Below are 12,319 nucleotides of genomic sequence, written 5' to 3' on the forward strand. Positions count from 1 at the left end.
GGGGTGGGATACATGGGTGGGGTCAGTAGAATTGTCCCTTTTCTGTTTGGAAAGGATAGTCAGGAACTCACATTGGCTTTTTTAGGACAACCCCCCTCCAACTTTGAAACCATGGACTTCCAACAATTACCTTTCATGCTGCAGGCAGCAGTTGTCCTGTGCTTGCCATTTCCCGTGCCTGCATAGCATTGCTTGTGCCGATTACACCCCTGTCCCTTCGGCTGATCCTGTATCAGCCAGACAGTACCACACTGCTGCTACTACTGCCCACACCGGATTCAATCACCACCACTTAAAGCAGTTCTCAGCCTGCCTAACGTTACACCCTTTATTTAATACACTTCTTCACATTGTAGCTACGTTGTTGCTACGTCATAATTATAATTTTGCTACTGCTGTGAATTGTAATGTAAATATCTGTGGTTTCTAATAGTCTTGGGCATCCCTTGTGAAAGGGCCATTTGACTCACAGGTTGAAAAACACTGGTTTAAACTGTCTTCCAAAAGGTGATATTGGCATTAAAATCAAAGCTGTCTCAGACACATAATCAGCCAGATTAAGCCACACTGTATGTGATTTTTTCAAAAGCAATATGTAGGTCCATATAAGGTTAAAGTCAGAGTCTCAACAAATACAAAATTAAAACCTCTAAATTTTACCTTTCCATTCAATTGGAAGTATTCTACACCCTTAGGAATACATAAAATAGTTGTTTTGTTTTCTTTTTATCAAGTTTATTATATATATATATGGAATCCTGGATTAAGAACCATTAGATAAATGCCACAATATTTTTTTTCCTAAATAGCCAGCATATTGCCAATAAGATAATGTATTTAAATAAAAGATAATTTATGCATTTCGCAGACATCTATTGAGCACCCATATGGTGCTCAGCACATTCTGTATCCCGGTCAGTCTCTGTCCTCTAAGACTCAAGACCTAGTCAGGAGGAAAGGCAAGTAAACTGCTCATGATGATGCAGGAAGAACCAAACAAGCAGGAAACAAAGGAAGTGACTGTCTGGAGCATCCAGAAACTCCTTTTGCGTTGGTAAGGCATTCCTCAGCCTGAAAGGACATTGAATAGAGTGCACTGTGAGCAAATGCAGAACTTTATTGGAGAGTTCACTGAGATGAAGGGCAGGCTGCAGGCTGAGCAGCACCGAGGGGCAGGGGTGCAGGGCTACTGCTGAGGGGATGGAGTCGGGACCTTCTCTGCTTTGTGACCAGATCTGGCCCAGCATTCCTCAGACTGGCAAACAGACAGAGTCGATTTTGATCCGTCTACTTGACCCTGACCATGAAGTCACTCTAAAAGCAATTAGTGTATCTAGGTACCATTTACATGTTCCAGAACAAAGCCTTAGCTGCTTCTGCCTGCAGATAGTAGGCAGGTAAAGAAACAGGGGTGATGTAAAACACAAACACCCCAAGCAGGGAATGAGTCTCCTCTGAGGAAATGGAACTGAGCTTACAGATACTGGAGAAACCCCACAGAAAACCCAGCAGAGTCACCACTCCTCAAAATGGAAAAGCCGTCATCTGACTTGGAAGCATTTGTTTCTAGTAAGGGGCTCAAGACTCCTTCAACGGAAGTACTAAAAACCAGCCTTTGCTGGAAGACAACCATGGGATGTTTTCAACCTGGAGCTATGGTATTTTGTAATCCAGCTGAGCAGACTCACAACCCGTGTACACCTATGGTCACAAAGGTCCCAGATGGTCACTTTAAGCCCTGAGGAGAAGGTCCCACTGCCTGGCTTTCCCCCAGAACCTGGAGACAGGCTGTGTCACTTTGACCCTATCTTATCAATTCTGCACACACTGGCTTCTTCCCATCAGCTAAAAGCCAAGCCTGGCCCCACCTTAGAGCATTAAGCAATTCCTTTTTGCCTCTATGTATTATCCTGGATGCCTCTTGAGGCTGGAATCTGCTGTGTTCTTTTCTAAGCACAACCTCCCCCTGTTAGAGCAGTGATCTCACAGGCTCTTCCCCTCACTGCCTCTTTAAAGGCAGACATTAAGTAGTAGTTCACTTTGGGATTTTCTGCAGTCTCCAAGCAATGGCTGCCTCCTCCTCCTCCTCCTCTTCTTTCCTCCTCCTCTTCTTTCCTCCTCTTCTTTCCTCCTCCTCTTCTTTCCTCCTCCTCTTTCCTCCTCCTCCCCCTCCTCTTCCTCTTCCTCCTTCTCCATTCCTCTCTTCCTTGTCTCCCTCTTTTCTTTTCCCTCCCCTCTTCTCTTTCCCTCATTGTAGTGTAGAACTGAATGAGCCTGCCCCTGTTTCCTGTGATTCCTCTGAGGCCCAGGACAGGGGGATGGGTGATGTCTAAGAGTGCACACATACCACACACTGGGTAAGATTCTCTTACACGCAAGTTATCATAGTTCTCCTAGCTTTTCACAGAATGGATCATCAGGGTAGAATTGCTGGGCACAGACTCTGCACATTTTTAATTTTGATAGATCAGAAGTGCTGTTCTTTAATATTTAGTGTGACTGATTTGACACTTTAAAATTTAATTATCACAAATTTAATTTTTTCATCTTCCCCTTTGACAAATGTGCTATCTCAAGCTATTCTTTTTCCCCCTCAGTGTTTTTATGGTAATGGGGGCATCATTGTACATATTACAAGGATTCTAGTGGTGGTTTTTTCTTTTTGCTTTATTGATTAATATTGCCAATTTTTCCAGAAAATATCTGTGACTTGAATCTTCATCTTCTACTGACCCCTTTCACTGTGAAATGAATGATATACTTAAAGAAGAAATGTCCTCTCTCTTTCCTTGCCACCCTTCTCTCTGTGTAGATATTAGCCAAATGAAGGCATTAAGGAACACACAGCTCTAACTGCCGAATGTTTTAAGTTAGGGATGTCTAATAGTTATGGCAAAGAGGCCTTGACTAGACAAGATGAGAACAATACACATCACAGTCACGTGAGAAGGGAATTTTGGGGTTATCCTTCTTTAGGTCTTTGTGCCTGAATTCTAAAGCATAGGGGGCATCAGAGCTGAGACTACATTGGTTCTTGCGTGGCCTCTGAACTAATCTTGCTTCCCGGCTACCAGCAGTAGCTCTAACCTTTTCTGGGTACTTGCAGGTGTTTGATCTGTGCAAGATGTTGGGGCAAGGATGTGGCTAGCTCCACACTGACATGTGCACACTGCAGGAAGGACTAGATGGGGTGCGTGTCATTCAGAGGAAGGCAGAAAACCCAGTTTTAACTCAACTCACTTTCTATCTTCTCAAAACTCATTGTCTTTATTCATTTGTGTGTGTCTGTCTATGCATCTGTGTGTGTCTGTCTATGTGTCTGTACATTTGCATGTGTCTATGTGTGTGTGTGTGTGTTTGTCTGTGTGTCTGTCAGTGCATGTGTGTGTGTGTGTGTGTATCTGTGTACCTATATATCTGTGTGTCTGTGCACCTATACATCCGTGTGTCTGTGCATCTGTGTGTCTATGTGTCTGTCAATGAGTCTGTCTATGTGTATATGTATATATGTGTATGTGTGTGTGTATTTGTGTGTGCATCTGTATGTCTGCATGTCTGTGTGTCTGTGTGTCTCTGTGTCTCTGTGCCTGTACACATGCTTGCCCGTGCAGGCACATGTGGATGCCAGAGCTTGAAGTTGTGTGTCCTCAATTACTGCTTCACCTTATTTTTCTGAGTAAGGGTCTCTCACTGTACCCAGAACTCATCATTTTGGATGAAGCATCCAGCTGAGGTTACAGGTGTACACTGACGCTACAGGCTCTCTTCCTCCTAGAGATCGAACTTCAGGTCTCCAGGCTGTAGCAAACACTTTCCCCACTGAGCTACCTCACCAGACATTGTTGTTGGTGGTGGTGGTGGTTTTTAAAACCTCTCCTGTTTCTTTCTCTTTTTTTTTCCTTTTATTAGTTTTTGAGAACTTCATGCAGTGAGTTTGGCTGTATCTCCTTCCCCGGCTCCTCCCAGATTCATCCCCCTTCCCTACCCACCAGTTTTATATCCTCCTCTCTTCCCTCGTTCCTCGGATCCAGTCTGCACTAAGCCATGTGTGGCTTTCCATTGGGGCGTGGTCAATGTACCAATGGCAATCTTCTTAAAGAAACTGCCTCTCCTCTTTGTCCTGTAGCTCCTCAGCTAGGGGTGAGACATCATATTCACGTCTCCTCTCTATGTTTGGATTCAGTCCTGCTTGAGCCTGCACAAGGCTCACACCTGCTGTCGTAACCACCGTAAGTTCGTATGTCCTGTCTGGAAGACATTGTCCCTTTGTGTTTATTCTCCACCTCTGGTTCCCATAGTCTTCCCACCCTCTATTCCACAATGGTCCCTGAGCCTTGGAAGGAGAGAGTGCAGGATAGATATTCCATTTAGAGATAAGCATCCTCTAGTTTCTTGTTCTATGTGTCTCTTCCCATTGTAGGTCTCTGTGTTAACTACCATCTACTACAAACAGAAGTTTCTTTAATCAGGCTTGAGAGAGCATAATCTATGGCTATGACAGTAAAGCACAGAGTCATTGCATCCTATGTCCATGTAGCTTGGGCCTGTGACCTGTGACTACAGGTTCTCATGCCAACAATTGTGGCAGGTATGGGTTCATCCCGTGGAACAGGACTTACACACAAACGGCAGGTGTTGGCTTACTCTCGTGACATTTATACCACTCTTGCAGCAGAGGACATGACTTGCCAGGCCACTCCCTCTTCAGCTTGCCTGTTGCACATAAAGCATATAATGTGTTGTGATCATAATCACCCCTGTTGTCCTCTTACCTCCTGCCACTCCCTCTGGACCCCTTCTTCCCAGGATGGCACCTCCTACTTCTATGTCTTTATATACAGGTCACTGGATCTCATTAGGGTTGCTTTCCTGTACATAGACATAGGTTATTTACTAGATCATTATGCTGAGGTACTCTGCAAGAGTGGATAAGGCTGCTCCCAGAAGCCATGGCTTATGAAAAAACTCCCAGAGCCAACCAAACAATCTAGGCTATTCCACCACAACTAGATGGTAAAAGCATATATACATGCTTTGGTTGCTGGACATAGAGTCATCACATGGGAACATAGCTGAAACTCCTCTTTTCTAAAGTACTACTACTACTAATAATAATAATAATAGATGTTTTGTCGGACATGGTGTTGTAAAGGTTTTCAGGCCTTCCTCCCAGGAAATTGCTCTTGGTTGCCTGAGGTGATGGTAGTCTCTTCCTGCCAGCTAAGCAGCAATTGAGTAAATGAGTTACATTCCCGTCTGTCCACAGCACTATTAGGCAGTATGCTCAGGTCTGTGCATTATTGCCTGTCCACAGCACTATTGAACAGAATGCTCAGGTCTGTGCATTATGGCATAGCTTGTAGTGCAGAACTCTTTGAATACCATCAGTTCTTACATATTTTTGCTCTGATGTCACTTCCAGGTGACATTAACAGCCCCCTCTAGTTCTGCCACCCACCCTCCTCAGCTAACCTCCACCGTCCCTCCCGACTGACCACTCACTGGCCTCTAATGAGACTCTGCTTCTTTCCTGTCCGGAATTCCACACCACTCCCCATTTATGCCTCCTGCAAAGATTCACCTCTGATCTTCTGAATTCAAAAATGTCGCTCTGTGTTTCCCTCCCAGGCAGCAGAACCAGGTTCTGAACTGTACCCGTCTCTGTAGCGTGGACCAGCTCCATCCAACTCAGATTATTCAGAGTCCAGTAGAATCTATTCCCCGTGCTTTACATCCATATCCCCCTTCTGGAAGTTTCTTATGCACAAGAGGGTCAACATGGTAAAAAGAATATGGGGTCAACAAGATGGCTCCAGGCTTAAAGACACGCTCTCCAGAGCCTGAAGACCTGACTTGGGTCCTCAGGGTTCACATGGTGGGAGGAGAGAACCAACTCTCACGAGTTGTCCAGGAAAGCCTGCCATGGTCACCATCACATGCATGCACACATGCACACGCACACACACACACACACACACAGAATAATTTTTTAAATGTAATTTTAAAGAACTGAATGCAACTGAAGCCTGACAATTCTGCATGTTTCCCTGACCATGTCAGCTGCTCCATCTCACTACCCAGTGATAACACCTGGCACGCACACACACACACAGACCCAGAGGCCAGGAGACTAGGATGCATCTCATGTTCCTTTCCTATATTGTGAATTGATCTTTGATTGACAACATTTCTGCATGCATGTGGGTGGACAATCATAAATATCTTCTCCTCCCATCACCCAGCTCCATGAGCAGAGCAGGCCGCAGGGATGTTCATCTACTTGTGAAATCAGTAGATATTTTCTAATAAAGTTACCACTGTTGAGTCTTGGAAGTCTTAGCTTGGTTTGCCATGGGTTTAATTATCCAAGGCTGAGAAGTTGGTAATGGATAGATAAGGTGTCATTTCTTAAGACTAATTTCAGTGTGTCAGATGAATACTAAATACAAATATGTTGATCAACATTTGAGGAACTCAAATGTTACTCTTCTAAATGGAAAATACAAAAGGAAAAGAAAAAAAAAATAAAGCCTGTAGGACCCACCCGAGAGTCAGATTATCTGGGTTTAAGAAATCTGGAAAAACGCTTTGTTAGCATCAGAGCATAGAAAGGCACCCAGATGACTGAAGCTGCTCCCTCTACGTCCATGGCTTCACCAGATAGTAACCGAGAACCTGGTCAGGGGAGCCGAATGGCCTCTCATGTTCTGCTTGTCTTCCAGGCCTAATACTCCAGCTCCCGTCCACAGCTTTTCCTTGCCTTTGTCATAGTGAGAAAGCAAATACGTGCCTGAGAAAGAACCTATGAGGTCACCATGCTTTAACATGGGTTAGTCTGAAGCGCTATCTTTCCATACAGTAACTGTATGCATCACATGTGTTCATGTGCATACCTGTGTGATCATGTATGTGGAAGCCAGAGCTCAGCACAGGGTGCTTGCTTTGATTGCGTTCCACCTTCTTTTCATAGTCAGAGTCTTTCATGGAACTTGGAATTAGTGGATTCAGCTAGGCTGGCTGCACAGACAGGCCTCGGTGTCCTCCCATCTCCACCTCCCCGGCACTGGAACTAGACCAGCACCGTGGTATACAGTGACTTATGTGGTGCTCTAGCTAAACTCAGGCCCTTGTGTTGGCAGCACTTCCAACAGAGCACTCTCCCTACCCCTTTCAAAGTCACTTGTTTTCTAGAATTCTGCATTTGTGAGAACTGAGGGGCCAAAGGAACCCCCTCCCCCAAGCTGGTCAGAATTTGTAAGCCAGAGCTGATCTATTTTAGGATAAAAAGCCAAGGAGAACAAATCAAAGGCAGAGGCACAAGAAATCTCACTGACTGGGGATGGAGTGAGTGGTGCCCCATGAAGATTAACCCTTTCCAAACTGTAGTAAGCGCACATAATACCCCTTGATGGGCAGAGTGGCCCCAGAGCCTCGCCACATTGGCTTCATTACCGGGAGCAGTGTGAAGAAGCTTCCTCAGGGCTGAGGTAGACGGGCTTAGTGAAAACGCTCCACAAAGACCAGAGGGAAAGCTCTGGAAACTGCTGGATCATCAGATCAATAGACTCAAAGGTGACTGAGTTAGGTAGCTTTCTGCAGTTTAAACATTTGCGCAGGGACGATCCCCATGCAGCCTTTTATTGACAGCTACAGATCAATGGTAATTTTTGATCATTTTCAACCTACATAAACCTATTGACCCCTTGGCCACCTTTGGGGCACTTCAAGTCGTCAAAAATAATCAGAGGAGATGGTGTAAAACTGTCAGGCTGCTGAAGACTCCGAGTAGTCTCGCGTGTCCCCGGGAGCGGAGTTGAGAGGTTAAAATGTAGTTCGAATTGCCATCAGACCCTCAAGTGGACGAGCATCCCGTAGAGCCCCGTCTTCATGCCTCATAAGCGATACGCTGATTTGTATCCCGGCGCTGACACGTCTGCATATAAATTTTTAAAAAGTGAAAGAGGCTGAGGCTGAATCTCATTGGAACTATCAGATGGAGAGAACCGATTAGGATTAGTTCCAGTAGAAATCTCTTCCCACTTTATCTTATGGAGTTATTCTTCATCTGGTGCATAACAAAGGCTGGTATACCCCTAGAATAAAAACGTGTTGAAAGGCTACCCGCATAGACAAGGCGGTCCAAGACAAAGAGGAGTGAAGATGAGCTGATAACCAGAGGGAAGTGGTGCAAAACTTATAGCTCAAAAGAACCAACAGGGGCAGGACAGACGTCACTCGAATGGTTGGGTGCTCATCTGGCACACAGGAAGTCTCAGTTCCAACTGAGCACCACAGCCATCCCATCACCCAAACCTGGGGAGATGGACACAGAATTTACAGTTCGGGGTCATGCCTGTCATGCCCTGTCACACAACAAATCCAGAGCCAGCCCAGGACAGATGAGAATCTGCACCAAACAAAAACAAAAGTCCGATAAATAATTAAAGTCACAGGCGAAGAGAATGAGGTGGGAGAGAGCCAAGTAGTGAAAATTAAAAAGGGAAGAGAAAAAAAAAAAGCCAAGTTGAAAACATTCAAAGAGGAAAGGGAGAGAAGTTTCGAGGTAGAGGAGGAGAACACAGAACCGGAAAAACACGGGAGGAAAGAGAAAAGCCAAGAGTATGTGGGAGGGGTGGGGGGAGGGGTGGCACTTCAGAAATAACAAAGTAACAAGAGAACCTTTACCCCAGGAAAAGGTGATATATATATGTGTGTGTGTGTGTGTGTGTGTGTATGTATGTGTATATATATATATATATATATATATATATATATATATATATGCAAGCATAGGCCAGATTAGAACAACACTATTAAAATCACCCTTTGCAGGACCACACCTTGAAACATCTGTGCCAGGTACACGACGGTTTGTACTTGAGACACAAACAGGCCATGTTTCTGCATTAGACAGTGGAGGTTTTCCGGCAGGGGCATCTTGAATCCTTTCGCTTTCAAGGATCTGAGCCATAAATGTTTATTAAAAGAATCTATAATGAAATCAGTTCTGTTATTTTTTTTTTTTTTAAACTGGTTGCCGGGAGAATGCTGGAAGACAGAACAGCCGGCTGTTAATCACTAAGTACTCATGTTACGGAAAGTGTTTGATAGTATTGCCATCTAGGGGCTGAATAGAAGTCTCTGCTCTGAAGTAAACTGTAACGGAGCAGGTGCCACTATTGACAACATACATATGCTTTTGCTTTACGGCCCACGTGGTTTCCCAGTTTCTTACAACAAAAACCGTCTCTAAGTGTGCCCAGAAGTCTACTCTCCTATCCGTAATCTGTTAGAGGTGATTCTGGGTCACTTTGGGACCTCTGCTTTTATTGGCATCTATTACTGAATCTTCTGAACAAAGAATTATTCTTTTTTGCATTATTAATCTTACCCATGTTTGCCCTATTTCCAGAGAAAAGAAATCATTTGTCAGAAAAGGATGCTTGTAATCAGGACTGGAAGCGCTGTCGGATTTAATATTCATTGTGGTCATCCCGGCTCGATGCTGTATTTATCTAAAAGACCAATCCAATGTTGTGGAGAAATAAGTTTTTAAATATTCATGATCTAACTTTTAATATTTTAAAAAAGAGAAATTAGTATTTCTGTAAAATTTGTTTCATAGTCTGGGCGCTTAGCAAATGTTTAAATATTAAAAGATTTCAGGAGGTTAGCGTGTAATATCATAATGGGACTTACTGAAACAGGAAAATTGACTTTATGAGTCTCAGATCCATAAAGGAAATTGTATTTTCTCTGTTCAGGTTTCTCACAGAACAAAAGCGCTTGCTCAGTTGAAACTCAAAATCAAGAATGGGAGGAAAGTATCAAAAATATGTCTAGAGTCTTTTAGTTGTATATGTTTTTCAGTTTCAAAATAACATCAGGAAGTCTCCAAAGTAAGGACCAGATGTTCCTCATAAATGCACCTGAGTTCTTGGCCAACAACTGTGAGAAATAACTCCTTCTCCCTACCTTTACCCATGCAGAAAAAGAAACACTTGATAAACTATCAATGTCACATTTAAACATCAAATAACGCACGCTGACCCCATGTATCACTACATGTAAATAGTATCACTCAGCCAAAACTTAGTCATGGTTGTTTATACCCAGTGGTTATGATCCACAATAGAAAGTATCTTCTCTCAAAACTCGTATGTGTGTGTGTGTGTGTGTGTTTACACATGCATATGTTGTTATCCCCCTGCTGCAGGCATAATTCCTACCTTAAACAGACATATCCAGCTAGCCCAGATTGGCAAGAGCACCCCAGGGCCTCTAGAATGTTAAGAGTCTTAGCTCTTGTTAAGTTATGCAAAATATGTTAAATGTCTCTCTGCAAGCAAGAAACAAACAAACAAACAAAAGTAATTCTGTGATTCCTTTCTTCTTTTAGATCAACAGAGGCAAAATTCTCAAAGCCTAGATAACAATCACTGTGGGCTCTTCTCACAGTCTTAGTTACGCTGCTGCTAACAAATGGGAACTGCTTCCCATTTACATTAATAGCAGGCTTCTCCAAGGGCATTTGTATGTTCATAGTTCAATGGCTCTCGTTGCTGTTTTCTTGAGTTTGTCTTATCAAATTTGTAAGATATAAATGCACACCAACACAGAAAGTGGGGGAGGCTGGCAGGCAGAGCAGCACTGAGGGTTAGGATTGTCCCTGGCAGCTCTCACAAGAACCTCCCGTTAGCCTGGTGACACTCCTCTGCAGTCGCTGGCATGCAACTTGGGGCATCTTCATGAAGCTAAGTGGAGTTCTCGTCCTGGGCATCACAATTTGTAGGTTATGAACTCTGAAATTCCATCGGAAATCAGACATCAAGGGCGATGGTTCTCAACCTTCCCGTGGCTGCGACCCTGGATTACCGTCGTTCCTCATGTCTCGATGATCCCCAACCATAAAATTATTTGCATTGCTACTTTGTAAAACTGTCATTTTACTACTGTTACGAATTGTAATGTAAACACCTGCTATGTACAATACCTGAGACTCAGCCTCCCTGAAAGGGTCGTTTGTCCTTCAGGTTGCATTCCTTGGTATATTCAAAATGTTCACAAGTGCAAGCAAAATACTACCTTTCCCCCAGTGTGAGTCGAACGTTTGCTGTACAGCTATGCTACTGTTGTTGACACCATGGGTCCTGACTTGGCTATGCAGCTCAGAGAATAACCTTCTATCAGCTTCTAAAGGACTCCTAACCTGCCAACTTTCTTACAGGGAACGAGTCATCAAGCCCATCTCTTTGGCTTGGAACCATTCACAACATACCACATTGGTGTGGTGGCTGTAAACAGTGCAGGAAAGGTGTCGAGCCCCTGGACCCTGATTAAGACTTTAGAATCTGCCCCAAGCGGACTGGTGAACTTCACAGTGGAGCAGAGAGAAAATGGCCGGGCTTTGCTGCTGCAGTGGTCAGAGCCAGTGAAGACCAATGGAGTGATCAAGGTAAAGTCCACCCTGCATGGGAGATCGCACCGGTCATCTTCCACATAAATAGATGAACCCTGACATGCCATCAGGTCACTGTGAGAAAAACCAGCTTCACAGCCGAGCTAATTCTCCTTGATGGCTCCTTCAGGCGCTTCACCCTAGATCAGTGAGGAACAGCTTGGGGAGGGGTGCCATGGGCCCAGCAGTGTGCGGAGATTACCTCGTCTAATCCACACATCAGCCTCACTAGGTGGGACCCACTAAACTTCATGAGACTCATAAAGGTTAAGTGGATGCTTTGGGCAATATTGCCAAAGAGGAGGTGGGATTTGAAGTCAAGGAGTCCCCAAAGCTCTGAACTCTAAGTGACCCTGGCCTTAATGCCCCCAGAGCCACCTTCGTTTAGGAGTTTCCATAAGACCTGCCTAATTCACACTCTGCCTGATTCACTAAGTAAGACAAACCTGTCTGCTAACCCCTTGACTTCCACACATAGCCCTGAGGAAACGGTCGGTAAAGTGTGACACGTAAAGCGTCACCTCGCCAACCTGGCGGTAAAAAGGAGACAGAATTTCCATGGACAGCTCACATTTGAAGCACTGAGCCCTTACCCAAGTGGGGTAGACCTACCTCATCTTTTTGACATCATTCCCAAGGTTGATGGATCAGTTCTTTCCTCTGGCTTCCCCACTCTGGTCCTTTCCTGGGTCAGGATGGCAGAATCCCCAGCCACTGCTGCTGTAGCCACTGCCTGTTCCTATCTTTCCCCCCAGATGGTAAAAATGGCCAAGGTCTATTTCACAGGAAAAAGTTAGGACTAAACTTCAACTCAGAGTCTTTTAAGAAGAAAGAGACAGGATTCTCTGTCTCTGTAGCCCA

At 44.4% G+C, this 12,319-nt stretch overlaps 1 protein-coding gene across 1 annotated transcript in view; it reads left to right on the forward strand.

Moving 5' to 3' along the window:
• Positions 1-12,319, forward strand: part of Ush2a (usherin) — a 673,376-nt gene that overhangs the window by 608,711 nt on the left and 52,346 nt on the right. The window contains exon 61 of the mRNA XM_021165303.2: positions 11,228-11,455. Within this exon, the coding sequence (XP_021020962.1) occupies positions 11,228-11,455 (228 nt within the window). The remainder of the gene's footprint in view (positions 1-11,227; positions 11,456-12,319) is intronic.

Source organism: Mus caroli, chromosome 1, assembly GCF_900094665.2.
Source record: "Mus caroli chromosome 1, CAROLI_EIJ_v1.1, whole genome shotgun sequence".
NCBI lineage: Eukaryota > Metazoa > Chordata > Mammalia > Rodentia > Muridae > Mus > Mus caroli.